Genomic DNA, 20,211 nt, shown 5'->3' on the forward strand with positions numbered 1-20,211 from the left:
ATCATCATCTCTGTCGTACCTGCTCCACCTGCCATCATCATCTCTGTCATACCTGCTCCACCTGCCATCATCATCTCTGTCGTCATACCTGCTCCACCTGCCATCATCATCTCTGTCGTACCTGCTCCACCTGCCATCATCATCTCTGTCGTACCTGCTCCACCTGCCATCATCATCTCTGTCGTACCTGCTCCACCTGCCATCATCATCTCTGTCGTACCTGCTCCACCTGCCATCATCATCTCTGTCGTACCTGCTCCACCTGCCATCATCATCTCTGTCGTACCTGCTCCACCTGCCACCATCATCTCTGTCGTACCTGGTCCACCTGCCACCATCATCTCTGTCGTACCTGGTCCACCTGCCACCATCATCTCTGTCGTACCTGGTCCACCTGCCATCATCATCTCTGTCGTACCTGGTCCACCTGCCATCATCATCTCTGTCGTACCTGGTCCACCTGCCATCATCATCTCTGTCGTACCTGGTCCACCTGCCATCCTCTGTCGTACCTGGTCCACCTGCCATCCTCTGTCGTACCCGGTCCACCTGCCATTATCATCTCTGTCGTACCCGGTCCACCTGCCATCATCATCTCTGTCCTCCTTACCCTCCCTCAACACACCTTTTACCATTCTCTCTTTACAGAGACAGAAAGAACGAAGGAAACTGGAGAAGGAGAAGAGCGCGGATGCTGAGCAGGAGGGAGAAGCGTCAGAGTCTGAGAGTGAAAGTGAGGAGGAGGAGGTAGAGAGGGTAGTACCTCCTGCCAAGAACAAGCCCACGCCTCCTCTCACTGTGTCTGGGAACAAGAGCAACCGCCAGCCCCTGTCAGGACCCTAGAGGAGGTAGGGAGAGGGAGGGAGGAAGGACATGGAAGGCAGGGAGGTATGGAGGTGGATACACCAGAGAAATAGATATAGGATGATAGAAAGAATTTCTTTGTCTCTTTCTGTCTATTATATCTGCGGCCCAAATGACACCCCATTCCCTATATAATGCCTACTTCTGACCAGAGCTATATGATTCTATGGGCCCTGGTCATAAGCAGTGCATTATAAGGGTGCCGTTTTGTTTATATCTCCTCCTCTAGGAGCCAGAGTGGGACGTCCGTGCGTTTGCCAGGCCAACGCTGCCAGTCACATCAGACCCAAAGCCAGGACCAGTGCAGGCCACGCCTCTAGAGAGAACAAGGAGAACGAGTCTAGGACTAGCGAGGTGCGGAGGGCTGGATACACACACACGCGCACACACAGAGGCAGTGTTAACTGAGTTGTCTCATTTCAGGTGGAGAGTTCAGGCCCTGTGAAGAAGAAGGAGCTTCACTAACAGGTGACATGAACACAATTGTCTCAATGATTATTTCTATTCACTGAAATGACCCCAGTTTAACACTGTATGTGTGTGTTCTCCTCTAGAGAAGGGTATTCAGTTGTTTAAGCAGGGCCAGTACTCTCAGGCTGTGGAAATGTTCTCTGAGGCTATCCACTATGACCCCAAAGACCACAGGTACACCTTAAAGCTTGACCTCTGACCCTAAATACAACGTATTGCACCACTATGCTCTCTGACCTGAAATTAGATTTCTGTCAACTTGTGTTTTTAATGTGTCCTCTCTCTCTCTCTTTCTTCCTTCCCTCTCTCGCTATCTGTCTCTCTGTCTCTTTCTCGTTCAGGTTCTTTGGGAATCGTTCATACTGCTACTGGTGTCTGGAGCTCTGCCCCTCTGCCCTATCAGACGCTCAGAGGTCCATCCAGCTTGCCCCTGATTGGCCAAAGGGATACTTTCGCAAGGGGAGTGCACTGATGGGGTTGAAGGTCAGTGTCTGAGCTCTCTACTGTGAACGTGGACATTCTGTGTGTGTGTGTGTGTCTGTCTGTCTGTGTGTGAAATCTGACTCCATCTTCCTCCCCCTCTTCTCTCTCCAGCGGTATGGTGAGGCAGAGGGGGCCATGCAGCAGGTGTTGAAGCTGGATCAGGACTGTGAGGAGGCCTCCATTGAGCTCTTCAACTGCAAGGTCCTGCAGCTCATGGTGAGGGAGACTGGGATCAGGGGTCAAATCAAATTGTATTAGTCACTTGCGCTGAATACAACAGGTGTAATAGACCTTACAGTGAAATGCTTACTTACGAACCCTAACCAACAATGTAGTTAAAAAAAAATGAATATGAAGAAATATAAGTAACAAGTAATTAAAGAGCAGCAGTAAAATAACAATAGGGAGACTATATACAGGGGGTACCGGTACAGAGTCAATGTGGGGAACCGGTTAGTGGAGGTAATATGTACATGTAGGTAGAGTTATTTAAGTGACTATGCATAGATAATAACAGAGAGTAGCAGCAGTGTAAAAGAGGGGGGGGCAATGCAAATAGTCTGGGTAGCCATTTGATTAGATGTTCTTATGGCTTGTGGGTAGAAGTTGTTTAGAAGCCTCTTGAACCTACACTTGGCGCTCCGGTACCGCTTGCCTGTGGTAGCAGAGAAAACAGTCTATGACTAAGGTGGCTGGCATCTGACCATTTTAGGGCCTTCCTCTGACACGGCCTGGTATAGAGGTCCTGGATGGCAGGAAGCTTGTCCCCAGTGATGTACTTGGCCTTTCGCACTACCCTCTATAGTGCCTTGCGGTCGGAGGCCGAAAAGTTGCCATACCAGGCAGTGATGCAACCAGTGCTCTTGATAGTGCAGCTGTAGGACCTTTTGAGGATCTGAGGACCCATGTCAAATCTTTTCAGTCTTATGAGGGAAATGGGTTTGTTGTACCCTCTTTACGACTGTCTTGGTGTGCTTGGACCATGTTAGTTTGTTGGTGATGTGGACACCAAGGAACTTGAAGCTCTCAACGTGCTCCACTACAGCCCCGTCGGTGAGAATGGGGGCGTGCTCGGTCCTCTTTTTCCTGTAGTCCTCAATCATCTCCTTTGTCTTGATCACGTTGAGGGAGAGGTTGTTGTCCTGGCACCACACTGCCAGGTCTCTGACCTCCTCCCTATAGGCTGTTGTTGTCGGTGATCGTCGTTGTCGGTGATCAGTGCTACCACTGTTGTGTCATTGGCAAACGTAATGATGGTGTTGGAGTCGTGCCTGGCCATGCAGTCATGAGTGAACAGGGAATACAGGTGGGGACTGAGCACGCACCCTGAGGGACCCTGTGTTGAGGATCAGCGTGGCGGATATGTTGCTACCTACCCTTACCACCTGGGGCGGCCCGTCAGGAAGTCCAGGATCCAGTTGCAGAGGAGGTGTTTAGTCCCAGGTTCCTTAGTTCCCTCAAAGCTCATCAATAAGCTATGATGTTGAACTGTGAGCTGTAGTCAATGAGAATAGAATTCTCACATAGATGTTCATTTTGTCCAGGTGGGAGAGTGCAATAGAGATCGCATCATCTGTGGATCTGTTGGTGTGATATGCAAATTGGAGTGGGTCTAGGGTTTCTAGAATAATGGTGTTGATGTGAGTCATGACCAGCCTTTCAAAGCACTTTATGCCTACAGACGTGAGTGCTACGGGTCGGAAGTCATTTAGGCAGGTTACCTTAGTGTTCTTGGGCACAGGCACTATGTTGGTCTGCTTAAAACATGTTGGTATTACAGACTTGGACAGGGAGAGGTTGAAAATGTCAGTGAAGACACTTGCCAGTTGGTCAGCTCATGCTTGGAGTACACGTCCTGGAAATCTATCTGGCCTTGTGAATGTTGACCTGTTTAAAGGTCTTACTCACATCTGCTGCGGAGAGCGTGATCACACAGTCATCTGGAACAGCTTGTGCTCTCATGCATGTTTTAGTGTTATTTGCCTTAAAGCGAGCAAAGAAGTAGTTTAGCTCTTCTGGTAGGCTTGTGTCACTGGGCAGTTCTCGACTGTGCTTCCCTTTGTAGTCTGTAATGGTTTGCAAGCCCTGCCACATCAAATGAGCGTCAGAGCCAGTGTAGTACGATTCGATCTTAGTCCTGTATTGACGCTTTGCCTGTTTGATGGTTCGTCGGAGGGCATAGCGGGATTTCTTATCTTATCTTCTTTCTTTTTCTTGATTTCTTCCGTGTTAGAGTCCCGCTCCTTGAAAGCGGCAGCGTTACCCAATGAAGCTTTACCCAGCTTTAGCTCAGTGAGGATGTTGCCTGTAATCCATGGTTTCTGGTTGGGGTATGTACGTACGGTCACTGTGGGGACGATGTCATCGATGCACTTATTGATGAAGCCAATGACTGATGTGGTGTACTGCTCAATGCCATTGGAGGAAACATATTCCAGTCTGTGGAGCAAAACAGTCCAGTATCTTAGCATCTGCTTCATCTGACCACTTTTTTATTGATCGAGACACTGGTGCTTCAGGCTTTCATTTTTGCTTGTAAGCAGGAATCAGGAGGATAGAATTATGGTTTGCCAAATGGAGGGCGAGGGAGAGCTTTGTATGCGTTTTTGTATGTGGAGTAAACTTGGTCCAGTTTTTCCCCCTCTGGTTGTACATTTAACATGCTGATAGAAATTTGGTCAAACAGATTTAAGTTTCCCTGCATCCCTGCAAGTCCCCAGCCACTAGGAGCGCTGCCTCTGGGTGAGCATTTTCCTGTTTGCTTATGGCGGAATACAGCTCATTCAGTGTGGTCTTAGTGCCAGCGGTGGTGGTATGTAGACAGCTATGAAAAATACAGATGATAACTCTCTTGGTAGACAGTGTGGTCTACAGCTTATCATGAGATCCTCTACTTCAGGTGAGCAAAACCTTGAGACTTCCTTAGATATGGTGCAGTGGAGTTATTTACAAAAATACATAGTCCGCCCCTTGTCTTTTTTTATTTTTATTTAACTAGGCAAGTCAGTTAAGAACAAATCCTTATTTTCAATGACGGCCTAGGACTGTACTGAACTGCCAGAACCACAGATTTATTTTACCGTGTCAACTCGTGGATTCGATCTTACAACCTTTTGCTTACTAGTCCAACGCTCTAACCACTAGGCTACCTGCCTCTAACCACTAGGCTACCTGCCTCTAACCACTAGGCTACCTGCCTCTAACCACTAGGCTACCTGCCTCTAACCACTAGGCTTCCTGCCTCTAACCACTAGGCTTCCTGCCTCTAACCACTAGGCTTCCTGCCTCTAACCACTAGGCTGCCTGTCTCTAACCACTAGGCTGCCTGCCTCTAACCACTAGGCTTCCTGCCTCTAACCACTAGGCTTCCTGCCTCTAACCACTAGGCTGCCTCTAACCACTAGGCTGCCTGTCTCTAACCACTAACCTAACCACTAGGCTACCTGCCTCTAACCACCACCTGCCTCTAACCACTAGGCTACCTGCCTCTAACCACTAGGCTACCTGCCTCTAACCACTAGGCTACCTGCCTCTAACCACTAGGCTACCTGCCTCTAACCACTAGGCTACCTGCCTCTAACCACTAGGCTACCTGCCTCTAACCACTAGGCTACCTGCCGCCCCAGGTCTGAACGACGACGCTGTTCTTTCCTGCCGATACAGCGTATAACCAGCCACCTGTTGATAATGTCGTCGTTCAGCCACGGCTCTGTGAAGCATAAAATATTACAGTCCTGTATGTCCCATTGGTAGTTTAATCTTCCGCGTTAGGTCATCGATTTTATTTTCAAGAGTTTGCACGTTTGCTAACAGAATGAAAGGAATTGGAGGTTTATTCGATCGCCTACGATCAGGTCAGGCTCTAGTCTTTTGTTATAGGATAACTTTGGTGTTGATTGGTGAACTTGTAATGAGATTTTTTTGTCTTTTCTGTTTTGTTTCTGAGATATGATCTGATATCAGTTTATCAATTCACCCCTTCTCTCCTGTAGGATCTGGGTTTTGAAGAGGGGCAGAGTGTGTTGCTGTTGGAGAAGTTTACCACGGTGCAGGCTGCTCTCGGCTCCCCTGAGGCTGACAGAGGTATTGGGACAGGCTGCTCTACCAGACCCCACCACAGGGGACATAGGGGACATAGTATAGACAGGCTACTCTACCAGACCCCACCACAGGGGGCGTAGTATAGACAGGTTGCACTACCAGACCCCACCACAGGGGGCATAGCCATTGCATTTAAAGAGTTTGATTTACCAAATATACTACAACAATATAGAAATACTTACTGTACATCTAACATTGATTTGTTGCGAGGTTTCGCTACAATGTTTCATAGTAAAGTGAACCTTTTCCTCTTCTTGCTGCAGTGGTGGACCTCTCCTCCCTGAGGACTCTACTGGGTGAGTATGTTGAACTGGGTATCATACCTGGGTTGTTAGTGTGACTCTCTACCATGTTATCCCACTGAGCTAAAGTCTAGGCATTAGCTTCGGGAGCTAACATGAATCTTCACGTCTCAGACAAGGTTATCTCGTCATTTTGAGACCAGCTTTGTTGACCGAGGCCACAGCCACTCTGTTTGTTATCTCGTCATTTGAGACCAGCTTTGCTGAGGCCACCACCACTCTGTTTGTTATCTCGTCATTTGAGACCAGCTTTGCTGAGGCCACCACCACTCTGTTTGTTATCTCGTCATTTGAGACCAGCTTTTTGTTGACCATTTGAGACCAGCCACCACCACTCTGTTTGTTATTCGTCATCTAAATGGTCCTATAATACATCATTTAATTTACATCCCTACAGTTCTAGAAGCTATTGACTGTCCCAAATGGCCCCCTATTCCAGGGTTTCCGTTAGGAAGATGTTACGCTGGACATTTGTCAAGAAGCATTTGAATATACCGGACATTTGAGAAATTTAACGGACCTCATATGCATTGGGTGCTGAAGCTGATTTAGGCGTCCACCATCTGTCAGAATGGCAGAAATCACATTTAAATGATGGTAATTCATATTAACAGAACATGCAAGTCGAAGATGCAACAATGTGTGGTCCTTATTACCACATTCTGACTCTGTTAGAATAACTGTCCAAATGTACTTTTGCTCAACCAACAAGACGAGGAACAAACAGCACAATAACTGGCCTGTCAGTCTACGATCCCCCACCGTAGAAACGTTCACCTATTCTATTGGTCAACTTGTGGAGAAAGAAATAGCCGATACCAAACAGACTCTGGGACAGTTGTGGGAAGACAGATCCCAAATTCATTCAACCAGTAGGACCAGGCTACATTAAAAAACATTAAAAAGTCATGAATCTGATGCAGAGCAGAAGGCTTAGATCAGTGGTCGCCAACCGGTCGATCATGATCGACTGCTCGATTTCCAAGCCACTCCTAGTCGATCACCAAGCATTTCTGTGAAAAACCCAACGATAAAGCCTTGCGTTCCTATAAAAAAAAAATGGTTTTGCGCTGTTGATGGTAGGTGCACTTGATTCAGCAGCCCTAGTGCCGGGAAGGCAAAGTGTTTCCATTTTAAACCATTTCATGTGTCTAAAGGTAGAACTCCGCCTACTCGGCAGGCCCAGAGAGCAAATCAAGTGCACCTATAGGCCTACCGCTGCCCAATCAGATAGCTCAGATCACAGAGTCTGCACAGTTTCCTCGCTCCATAGACTGTAAAAAGAAGCCTTCAACTCACAGCAAAGTGAGTGTCAAAATGTTTAAAACCACGAGTAGAGAGACAACGAATACAGCAGAGAGCTGCTTTTTTCTTGACTGAGTTCATGTTTAAGTTGTTATTCAGCACTGTCAACACTTAGTTCATCCGTTTTATAAGCCATAAAATGTGAGTGTTTCAGTAAGCTTGCGTCGTTGTTATTTCTCTGGTCATAGGAGTAACAACATTTAATTGATTCATGAGGCAGAAGTAATGCAGTAAGCCTCACCATCAGCTGGAAGACTGTGTCCCCTTTTCTCAGCTGAAGGAGGGAGAGAGGAGGGACGGTGAGGAGGGAGAGAGGAGGGACGGTGAGTCGGGTGAGAGGCAGCCTCCGCTGCTCCTTCCCTCCCCTCAGACTGACCATCAGATGCTCCCTCCCCTCAGACTGACCATCAGATGCAGGCCATCAGTACAGTACAAAAAATAAGCAAATTATTATGCTCACTCAGCTGTGCCTCACAAGCAATAGAACAAATGATCTATTACCAGTGTGATCATATACCTACAATTTTTTAAATGGTCTGAGAAGAACAACATTGGCAGGCCAATTCATGCGCAGCCAATATGCAGTGATGATATATAGGGCCTATAGCCTACTGTACAAACCTCATTGCTACAGAACTGTGTTTAATTAGTTCATGTTGCAAAGGCTTATGTTTAAGTCATGTTTTTTAAATCTGGCCGTAGATCTCTGCTTGCATTTTGACTCCGTAATCTTGACTCAGAAAAGGTTGTTGACCGCTGGTTTAGGTTAAAATGTTAAACTATTATTTCCTCACATTATAAATGCAACAATGTGCACAAGGCAGTAGGCGATGCGTGAATGTTTGTCCCATAATGACATTAGCGGGAGAACACCATTGTCAAAAGGGCACTGCACATGCGAGCGGTTTCATGTGACAGAGTTGAAAATATCTGTTCGAAATTTTGAAATAGGGGACATCTGATATGCAACAACTAGCGTGGGTTGCTGGTATGACTAGGATTGTGCCTTTGTCTACTGGACGAGAAAGAAAGTTGATCTAAAATAATTGCCTCCACAGGTTAGGCTACTTTGACGCAAAGTAAGACATGCCTAATAATGTGTAGTAAAACCAGGGGTTGGAACCGGTTTGGGGAACAGACTTCGAAAATGAAGAACAGAACCAGAACTGAGAATGAAAGTGATCTATACTGTACCGGAACAGAACTGTTATTTTAAAAGCATGGGAACCGGTTAATAATATTATTTTCTTTCTGGGAATTTTTTTCCAGTCCCACCAAAAACGCAACAAAGTGCCTATGCATAGCCCCCACTCTGTCACTCAGAAACTTAACCCAGTGTCTGCCTGCCTGCCAGCTGAAAATTGTGTGTGTGTGTGTGTAGGCTAACTGCCCCTCCCTCTGAAGCATAGTCTACCGTAGCTACTGATGTTACACGCTTGATTAAAATATTTTTTATTAGAGAAGAATGGATGAACCTTTTCATTTCTAGTTAAGGATACTATAGTACTATATACATGTTTTTATTTGAATTCTGGTGCTGCTCTGCACACAAGCTTGTTAGCTAGCTAGCTAGCTCTGGTCTAGCTCTCAAACTTTAGGCAGAATTATGTGTATTCAGATTCAGAAGACTAATGTCCGCAGAGAGGCAATTCATTTTGCAGCAGTCATAAAACATCACATAAAAAATACAAATAAATAGCAAAGGATATTTTCAAGCAAATAGGCAGGGTATGGCAGTTTCCTAGTGTACTGTAGTGGAACTGAGAGTCATGATCAAGGGTTTGTTCTGGTCCAATGTTAGTCAAGCCAACTCTCTGAAGTTCAGATATTCAAAGTTCCTTCATAGAAGCTTCTCCTCCGCAGGTATGATTCTGTGGGCCTAATTAAGATAATGCATGTCATCACTTTATGACCAACTCTCTTCTCACCAGTGTATTTTCAGTCACATCTAGCACCCTTCTCTACACTTGTCTGTCCAATGCATGTACTTAGCTTGTCCGCTGCATGGCAAGCTGCTCTATCCATTGGTGAAGTCATTTAATGTCGAGCTAAATGTAAAAAAAAATATAAAAATATATTTTAAAGGAACGATATAAACAGTTACTTTTGTTTGAACCGGTTCAGAACATTATTTTGCTGGTCAGAACAGTGGAGCAGCACAAACAAAATCATGGTTCTGTTCAGAACGAATAGATTGGACAATTATTTTGGTTCCAACCGCTGATTTAAAACGTTCAGGTTTCTATCAATTAAGTATGTTTTCAAAATGCCTACTGCCTCCATCTCATTGCAAAGTGTTGTGTGACGAGGTGATGAAGTCTTCCTGTTCATAGTGTTGTGTGACGAGGTGATGAAGTCATCCTGTTCATAGTGTTGTGTGACGAGGTGAGTGTTGTGTGACGAGGTGATGAAGTCATCCTGTTCATAGTGTTGTGTGACGAGGTGATGAAGTCATCCTGTTCATAGTGTTGTGTGACGCGGTGATGAAGTCGTCCTGTTCAAGTGTTGTGTCGGTGATGAAGTCGTCCTGTTCATAGTGTTGTGTGACGCGGTGATGAAGTCGTCCTGTTCATAGTGTTGTGTGATGAGGTGATGAAGTCCTGTTCATAGTGTTGTGTGACGAGGTGATGAAGTCGTCCTGTTCATAGTGTTGTGTGATGAGGTGATGAAGTCGTCCTGTTCATAGTGTTGTGTGACGAGGTGATGAAGTCCTGTTCCTCCTGTTCATAGTGTTGTGTGACGAGGTGATGAAGTCGTCCTGTTCATAGTGTTGTGTGACGAGGTGATGAAGTCGTCCTGTTCATAGTGTTGTGTGACGAGGTGATGAAGTCGTCCTGTTCATAGTGTTGTGTGACGCGGTGAGGAAGCCGTCCTGTTCATTTGCTGTTTGAGGAGCTGTAGCAGCATCTCTCCTGCTGTCTGACAGATTTACCTCTCAGAGGCTCTGCATCTGTAGGCTGGACGCGTGATAAATATAATGCATTACGAATATACTGTACACATGTGACAATTTAATTCCACTGAATTATGCAAATGAACCTATAGACTGATAAGCATGACCAGTCAAATGTATTTAGATCATCTGGTATTTCCATCAATGAATAATGCTTTTTAGACTATTTCGCAATGGGATTTTTTCTTCTTCTCCCGGACAATTGGCCAATGGCAATTTTATTTATCGGCTTTTCATTTTTTTAATCGGCCAAACGCCGGCTATTACTGGCTAATGGAAACCCTGCCCTATTCCCTATATTGTGCACTTCTTTCGACAAGAGCCATATAGGCCTTGGTCAAAAGTAATGAACTACAGTTGAAGTCGGAAGTTTACATACACCTTCGCCAAATACATTTAAACTCAGTTTTTCATCATTCCTGACATTTAATCCCAGTAAAAAATCCCTGTTTTAGGTAGGATCACCACTTTATGTTAAGAATGTGAAATGTCAGAATAATAGCAGAGAGAATAATTTATTTCAGCTTTTATTTCTTTCATCACATTCCCAGTGGGTCAGAAGTTTACATACACTCAATTAGTATTTGGTAGCATTCCCTTTAAATGGTTTAACTTGGGTGAAATGTTTCGGGTAGCCTTCCACAAGCTTCCCACATTAAGTTGGGTGAGTTTTGGCCCATTCCTCCTGACAGAGCTGGTGTAACGGAGTCAGGTTTTAGGCCTCCTTGCTCGCACACACTTTCAGTTCTGCCCACAAATGTTCTATAGGATTGAGGTCAGAGCTTTGTGATGGCCACTTCAATACCTTCGTTGTCCTTAAGGCATTTTGCTTTGGAAATATGGTTGGGGTCATTGTCCATTTGGAAGACCCATTTGTGACGAAGCTTTAACTTCCTGACTGATGTCTTGAGATGTTGCTTCAATATATCCACTCATGATGCCATCCATTTTGTGAAGGACACCAGTCCCTCCTGCAGCAAAGCACCCCACAACATGATGCTGCCACCCCTGTGCTTCACGGCTGGGATGGTGTTCTTTGGCTTGCAAGCCTCCCCCTTTTTCCTCCAAACATAACGATGGTCATTATGGCCAAACAGATCTATTTCTGTTTCATCAGACCAGAGGACATTTCTCCAAAAAGTACGATCTTTGTCCCCATGTGCAGTTGCAAACCGTAGTCTGGCTTTTTTATTGCGGTTTTGGAGCAGTGGCTTCTTCCTTGCTGAGCGGCCTTTTCAGGTTATGTCGATATAGGACTCGTTTTACTGTAGATATAGATACTTTTGACCCTGTTTCCTCCAGTATCTTCACAAGGTCCTTTGCTGTTGTTCTGGTATTGATTTGAACTTTTCGCACCAAAGTACGTTCATCTCTAGAAGACAGAACGAGTCTCCTTCCTGAGCGGTATGACGGCTGCGTGGTCCCATGGTGTTTATACTTGCGTACTATTGTTTGTACAGATGAACGTGGTACCTTCTGGCGTTTGGAAATTGCTCCCAAGGATGAACCAGACTTGTGGAGGTCTACCATTTTTTTTCTGAGGTCCTGGCTGATTTCTTTTGATTTTCCCATGATGTCAAGCAAAGAGGCATTGAGTTTGAAGGATTGGCCTTGAAATACATCCACAGGTACACCTCCAATTGACTCAAATTATGTTAAATAGCCTATCAGAAGCTTTTAAGCCATGACATCATTTTCTGGAATTTTCCAAGCTCTTTAAAGGCACAGTCAACTTAGTGTATGTAAACTTCTGACCCACTGGAATTGTGATACCGTGAACTATAAGTGAAATAATCTGTCTGTAAACAATTGTTGGACAAATGACTTGTCATGCACAAAGTAGATGTCCTAACCGACTTACGAAAACTATAGTTTGTTAACAAGAAATTTGTTGAGTGGTTGAAAACGAGTTTTAATGACTCCAACCTATGTGTATGTAAACTTCCGACTTCAACTGTATGTAGGGAATAGGGTGCCATTTAGGTTGCATTCATAATGTTGTGGTGTTATGTTGCTGTAATAAATGTGTTTTTCCTCTTATCCTCAGGTCCCCCTGTCCCTCTCTCTGGGTGGGGAACGTCACCGTGGACCTCACTGAGAAGCACATATGGGACCTTTTCAAAACGTACGACCACCATGCCCCATTTCCATCTGTTTTAGTTCAGTAGCCTGACCTATCTATCTCCATATCCACTGCTTAGGCTTCTCCTGCTGTGACTTTCTTTGTTTCTGACATGGTGTGATAATCATCAAGAAACACAACATTAACACCTTAAATGGTTCACTCAAAATGGCCGCCGGTCCCCCATTCTAATACTGTTACATTTATCTGTTTGTTGAGTTGGAATGGTGATCATTATTCTTTTACGTTCTAATTCTATGTTTTTACTGTAGGTGTGGTGAAATAGAGAGAATGTAGAACTCGGATACTAATTCTATGTTCTATACCATAGGTGTGGTGAGATAGAGAGTATCAGAGTTCTACATGAGAGATTCTGTGCCTTTGTCAACTTCAAGAATGCCAACATGGCCGCTGTCGCCTTGGAGAGGCTCCAGGTGAGTGGTGGGATGAAACATAATGCTGACTAAATGCCTTCAACTATGTGAGATGTGCTTTCAATTATTTAACTTAATCTTTAGGAGTGTGTACTTTTGGGACTATGTCATTGTACCTTTGGAACTATGCTATTGGTTCCATTGCACTTTTGGGACTATGCTATTGGTTCCATTGTACCTTTGGGACTATGCTATTGGTTCCATTGCACTTTTGGAACTATGCTTTTGGTTCCATTGTACTTTTGGACTATGCTATTGTACTTTTGGGAGTATGCTTTTGGTTCTATTGTCTGATTGGAAATATGCTTTTGGTTCCATTGTACTTTTGGGACAATGTTTATTTAACCAGGCTAGTCAATTATTAATAACAAATTATTATTTACAATGACGGTGAGGCTAAAGTGTGAGTACGGATAACTTCTCAAAAAAACAGTTTCAATCTAATTAACATAATCAAAATCGCCTAAACCTGTCCGTTCAAGATAGAGATATCAGTCCAACGCATCCGCCGATGTCACACTTGCGCGTCTGCGGTTAAAGGTGGCAGAGCGAGAGCGATGTTTGTCAGACCATGAGACATCCCGATATCACGAACCGGCTCATAGCCCGTAACAAAAGGGAAACAACGTGGAGATAAGGAGAAACAAAATATATATTTATTAAATAAGTAACTAAGTATAATATACAATGGTGTGTGTAATCAGTAATCAGTAGTGTAAGTGTTTTGCATGAAGGTGATAATGCAGGGTGTTGAAAGATGCTAAAGCAAACAACCAAAAACCACCAAGAAACACAACAAAATCTATAAAGGTGTCTGCATGGAGAGAGTCTCCTCCATGAATGGGGAAGTGGTGTATTTATCCTGGGAGACACCGGGCCCAGGTGTGTCTGCATGGAGAGAGTCTCCTCCATGATGGGGAAGAAGGTCTATTTATCCTGGAAGACACCGGGCCCAGGTGTGTCTGCAGACTCCTCCATGAATGTCTATTTATCCTGGGAGACACCAGGCCCAGGTGTGTCTGCATGGAGTGTGTCTGAGAGTCTCCTCCATGAATGGGGAAGAGGTCTATTTATCCTGGGAGACACCGGGCCCCCAGGTGTGTCTTGGAGAGAGACTCCTCCATGAATGGGGAAGAGGTCTATTTATCCTGGGCCCAGGTGTGTCTGCATGGAGAGAGACTCCTCCATGAATGGGGAAGAGGTCTATTTATCCTGGGAGACACCGGGCCCAGGTGTGTCTGCATGGAGAGAGACTCCTCCATGAATGGGGAAGAGGTCTATTTATCCTGGGAGACACCGGGCCCAGGTGTGTCTGCATGGAGAGAGACTCCTCCATGAATGGGGAAGAGGTCTATTTATCCTGGGAGACACCAGGCCCAGGTGTGTCTGCATGGAGAGAGACTCCTCCATGAATGGGGAAGAGGTCTATTTATCCTGGGAGACACCGGGCCAGGTGTGTCTGCATGGAGAGAGTCTCCTCCATGAATGGGGAAGAGGTCTATTTATCCTGGGAGACACCGGGCCCAGGTGTGTCTGCATGGAGAGAGACTCCTCCATGAATGGGGAAGAGGTCTATTTATCCTGGGAGACACCGGGCCCAGGTGTGTCTGCATGGAGAGAGTCTCCTCCATGAATGGGGAAGAGGTCTATTTATCCTGGGACACACCGGGCCCAGGTGTGTCTGCATGGGAGAGACTCCTCCATGAATGGGGAAGAGGTCTATTTATCCTGGGAGACACCGGGCCCAGGTGTGTCTGCATGGAGAGAGACTCCTCCATGAATGGGGAAGAGGTCTATTTATCCTGGGACACACCGGGCCCAGGTGTGTCTGCATGGAGAGAGACTCCTCCATGAATGGGGAAGAGGTCTATTTATCCTGGGAGACACCAGGCCCAGGTGTGTCTGCATGGAGAGAGACTCCTCCATGAATGGGGAAGAGGTCTATTTTTATCCTGGGGACACCGGGCCCAGGTGTGTCTGCAGAGAGTCTCCTCCATGAATGGGGAAGAGGTCTATTTATCCTGGGAGACACCTGGCCCAGGTGTGTCTGCATGGAGAGAGACTCCTCCATGAATGGGGAAGAGGTCTATTTATCCTGGGAGACACCGGGCCCAGGTGTGTCTGCATGGAAAGAGTCTCCTCCATGAATGGGGAAGAGGTCTATTTATCCTGGGACACACCGGGCCCAGGTGTTTCCCATGTAGCTGACGACCCTCCCAACTCCGCCCACCGGCATCCTAATAAGGGAACAAGAACAAACAGAGAATACGGCAGACAGAGTGGGAGGGTCGTCACACCGAAAAAACTAAAACGTCTGTACCAAAACTTGATTAAAAATAAGTTTGACTAAAAGGACAACACAGACAGAAGACACTGGCAACAGCTCAAATACACCAGCAAACAGTGTGTGTGTGTGTGCGTAGTGTAAAACAACAGGCTGCCTTACATAAGGCAATGCAAACTAGTGTCATGTGGTGACAACTAGAAACAGCTACATGGCTCAACAACCTGTTCATCTATTTGTCCTTTGAACTCCTCCAGACACCAGGTCCTGGTGTTTTAGTTTGGCCCGGAGGGAATTCAAGATCAGGAGCTGAGTAATGAAAGGGACTTTTAGCATAAAACACGATTGAGATCTGAGCTTGTATTATGTGTTCTCATTTTGAGCTGGAAGAGCAGTGTTTCTTAACTGAATAAGAATGGACCAGGGTTTGAGCCTGGGTGTTGCTACTGATGTCCACCTGACAGCACTGTAGAGATCACAATGGTGAGTTAGACGTCTCTGCGTGACACACAGAGTCAAGAGCCTTCAGTGTAGAGCTTGAGTCTTGCACATAAATAGTATCATCATTGTCCAACACAAAGAGAAAAGTACAACGATTCAACTCCTTTCTGGCTGCAAAGGAAAAAAAACAATCTTTGTGCCGGTAATAAAACCCAATACGTTGTTATTGGATCCATTGTACTTTTGGGACTATGCTATTGGTCCTATTGCATGTAGTATTTTGAATGTGCCTGCTGTTTGTCCTCCTGTCCAGGGTGTGGAGCTGGAGAGCACCAGGCTGGTAATCAGGTACCCAGACCGCTGGGTCCAGAGAACCCCTCCCTCTCCTCAGAGGACCAACTCTATAGGCCTCAACACCTCCTCAGCCTCCCAGTATGCCTCCACAGGGTAAAGACATCCACCTGTCATTCAAAACATCATTATGAGTTATTCTAAAGTGTTACCAATCAACTCATATAAACTTTTGAAATGTACAAAGTGATGGAAGGAGGAAGCAGGAGCTCAGGTGCAGGTGTTTGTGTTTTCATACTGTTTGTCTCTCTCTCTCCCAGGACCAGGAGGATGTCTCCCATCAATGGTGACGAGTGTTTCTTCTGGAGGACCACCGGCTGTTTCTATGGTGACAGGTGTCGCTTCAAACACAAGCCTGACCAGAGAGGAAGAGACAGGAAACCATGGCAACCCTGACCACCACGCAGCGACTGGATATGAGAGAGGGAGGAGAATGATGAGGATGAGGGACTGTGTCCCTACTTTAAAAGGGAACAGGAGGCTGGGGGGGTGTCACCCCATTTGTAGTCCTCTGGCACAGACCACAGATCCCAGACAGAACACTAGACATATATAATGAGTGTGTGAAGTGTCAATCAAAGTGAAGGGGAGTGCACCTCTGATTTCCTTCCCCCTCTCCCTCGGCCGGAGCTGTGAAACATGGAAATGACATCATCATTAGAACTTGAAGGGATCTTTGCCCAGTGAACCTCCTCTATGATGACCATGTTGTAGACACTAAGGGGGCTGACATCTGTTGTTATCATGTGTTTTACTGTGTATGTATTTATGGTCATGTGACTGAACATGTGACCTGAATGTGTCACTTTGAGACTCAGTGCCAGCATGATGCCATAGGGTGCCAAGTAATTGTCCCTACAGGGGATAAATAAACAATGCTTTTTAATTGAATATGGGGCACGTTCCAGGCAGACTAAATTGCAGTCACCTGCCTTCTCTCACAACACCTGGATAAGTGTTTGTTTAAGATGTCAGCTAACCCATCATGATTTAGCAAACTGATGCAGGACTGCACAGTCAGTGACGTGGCACGCAACCATGAGTCAGTCTGGAACATCACCAGTGTCCATGGGGTGTTCTAACATCCAGACCACCTTAAATGAAACAAGTAGTGTGCTACTGTGGATATTGGAACAAGACCCATAACACCTTCCTAATATTGAGTTGCTCCTCCCCTTTCACCCTCAGAACAGCCTCAATTTGTCGGGGCATGGAAGGTGTCGAAAGCGTTCCACGGGGATACTGGCCCATGTTGACTCCAATGCTTCCCACAGTTGTGTCAAGTTGGCTGGATGTCCTTTGGGTGGTGGACCATTCTTGATACACACTGGAAACTGTTTAGTATGGAAAACCCAGCAGCGTTGCAGTTCTTGACACACTCAAACCGGTGCACCTGGCACCTAATACTGTACCCCGTTCAAAGGCACTTAAATTGTTTGTCTTGCCCGTTCACTCTCTGAATGGCACACATACACAACCCATGTCTCAATGCTTAAACATCCTTCTTTAACCTGTCTCCTCCCTTTCATCTACACCGATTGAAGTGGATTTAACAAGTGATCATAGCTTTCACCTGGATTCACCTGGTCATTTATGTTATAGAAATAGCAGGTATTCCTAATATTTTGTACACACAGTGTTCGCTCGGTGGACTAAAACATGTCTGTTCAGTGGACTAGTACATGTCTGTTCAGTGGACTAGTACATGTCTGTTCAGTGGACTAGTACATGTCTGTTCAGTGGACTAGTACATGTCTGTTCAGTGGACTAGTACATGTCTGTTCAGTGGACTAGTACATGTCTGTTCAGTGGACTAGTACATGTCTGTTCAGTGGACTAGTACATGTCTGTTCAGTGGACTAGTACATGTCTGTTCAGTGGACTAGTACATGTCTGTTCAGTGGACTAGTACATGTCTGTTCAGTGGACTAGTACATGTCTGTTCAGTGGACTAGTACATGTCTGTTCAGTGGACTAATTAAATTCAAGTGGACTAATACATGTCTGTTCAGTGGACTAGTACATGTCTGTTCAGTGGACTAATACATGTCTGTTCAGTGGACTAGTACATGTCTGTTCAGTGGACTAGTACATGTCTGTTCAGTGGACTAGTACATGTCTGTTCAGTGGACTAGTACATGTCTGTTCAGTGGACTAGTACATGTCTGTTCAGTGGACTAATTAAATTCAAGTGGACTAAAGTGACAATATGAGGAGCACAGAATGACTGTTTCAGAGCATCAATGTAAAAAGACAATCTGTCTGTATCCTCTCAGCATGTGGGGGAGCTGAGTGTACAAATGACTTAGTGTTTTATTATGTCAATCAGTTGTATTCATTCATAATAAAATACAGTTTAATCAAATCGGATGAAGTTTCATTATTAAATGTAAATTTTATCTGCTGCCACGTGTTGTATATTTATATGTACGTTTCCCTCTGATTGGATTGTCTGAATTCACTTGTCGAGTGACAATTAAAGAAAAAAAACGACATTGATGAAAGATGTGAATCCCTCTACCCTGGCAAAGACAGACTGTATCTAGGAAAACGATTTAGGCTTTGCCTGTTCCTCTCTGCCCCTGTTTCTCTCTGCCCCTGTTCCTCTCTGCCCCCTGTTCCTCTCTGCCCCCTGTTCCTCTCTGCCCCCTGTTCCTCTCTGCCCCCTGTTCCTGTCTGCCCCTGTTTCTCTCTGCCCCTGTTCCTCTCTGCCCCTGTTTCTCTCTGCCCCTGTTTCTCTCTGCCCCTGTTCCTCTCTGCCCCTGTTTCTCTCTGCCGTTCCTCTCTGCCCCTGTTTCTCCCTGCCCCTGGCCCCAGTCCTTTTTTGACTGCGTCCCTTTTCTCCACCCTTCCCGAAGTGTGCACTAACAATCACCAATCACACACACACACAGAGGCAGTGTTAACTGAGTTGTCTCATTTCAGGTGGAGAGTTCAGACCCTGTGAAGAAGAAGGGAGCTTCACTAACAGGTGACATGAACACAATTGTCTCAGAATGATTATTTCTATTCACTGAAATGAGCCCAGTTTAACACTGTATGTGTGTGTTCTCCTCCAGAGAAGGGTATTCAGTTGTTTAAGCAGGGCCAGTACTCTCAGGATGTGGACATGTTCTCTGAGGCTATCCACTGTGACCCCAAACACCACAGGCACACAACATAAAATACCACAATACTCACAAATTAGATTTGTGTAATCTTGTCCAAACTCTCTCTCTCTCTCTCTCTCTCTCTCTCTCTCTCTCTCTCTCTAGTTCTTTGGGAATAATTGATACAGCTAAGGGTGTTTGGAGATCTACTCCTCTGACTCATCACATGCTCAGACGTCCATCCAGCTTTCTCCTGATTGGCCAAAGTGATGCTTCCACAAAGGGAGTGCACTAACAGGGTTGAAGGTCACTATCTGAGCTATCTACTGTGAATGTGCACAATGCTTTGTGTGTCTGTCTGTCAGAATTCTGACTCTCTCGCCATCTTTCTTCCTCTCCCCTCCCCTCTTCTCTCCAGCGGTATGGTGAGGCAGAGAGGACCATGTAACAGAGTGGAGGCTCCTCAGAGGAGGAAGGGGAGGGACATCCCCTTTAGTGAATTTAAAAAGTTATCCTTTTTAGATGAAACTATGTAATCAAATAAATGATTAAAACACACTATTTTGCAATGAAGGTCTATAGTAGCCTCAACAGCACTCTGTAGGGTAGCACCATGGTGTAGCTGGAGGACAGCTAGCTGCCGTGCCCTGGTACATTGATTTCCATACAAAACCTAGGAGGCTCATGGTTCTCGCCCCCTTCCATAGACTTACACAGTAATTATGACAAGTTCCAGAGCATGTCCTCCAACCTGACATTTTGACATTTTGAAAGCATAAGCTGCAGCTAGCTAGCACTGCAGTGCATACAATGTGGTGAGTAGTTGACTCAGAGAGAAAGACAATAGTTGAACAGTTTTGAACAAACACAGAGCGATAGATCAAACACCCTGCTCAAACAGAGGGATGCTATATTAGCTAGCTGGCTATGATGATCCAACACAACACTGGAACTCTCCTTCATTTATTTGGCGTGGGCTACGGCCAAACTGAAGCCTGTGTGGAGTTGGGT

The 20,211-nt window shown here is 45.5% G+C and overlaps 1 protein-coding gene across 1 annotated transcript; it reads left to right on the forward strand.

Moving 5' to 3' along the window:
- Positions 1–691: 691 nt before the first annotated feature.
- LOC121844079 (protein TOM71-like) lies at positions 692–16,534 on the forward strand. Its single transcript, XM_042313955.1, has 13 exons — positions 692–733; positions 1,094–1,202; positions 1,288–1,332; positions 1,419–1,509; positions 1,677–1,818; positions 1,930–2,034; positions 5,811–5,901; positions 7,781–7,785; positions 9,376–9,389; positions 12,527–12,604; positions 12,933–13,035; positions 16,074–16,207; positions 16,372–16,534. The coding sequence occupies exons 1-13, from the start codon at positions 692–694 to the stop codon at positions 16,505–16,507; spliced, it is 1,095 nt and encodes a 364-aa protein (XP_042169889.1). The 3' UTR covers positions 16,508–16,534.
- Positions 16,535–20,211: the final 3,677 nt, after the last annotated feature.

This window comes from Oncorhynchus tshawytscha, unplaced genomic scaffold, assembly GCF_018296145.1.
Source record: "Oncorhynchus tshawytscha isolate Ot180627B unplaced genomic scaffold, Otsh_v2.0 Un_contig_322_pilon_pilon, whole genome shotgun sequence".
Lineage (NCBI taxonomy): Eukaryota > Metazoa > Chordata > Actinopteri > Salmoniformes > Salmonidae > Oncorhynchus > Oncorhynchus tshawytscha.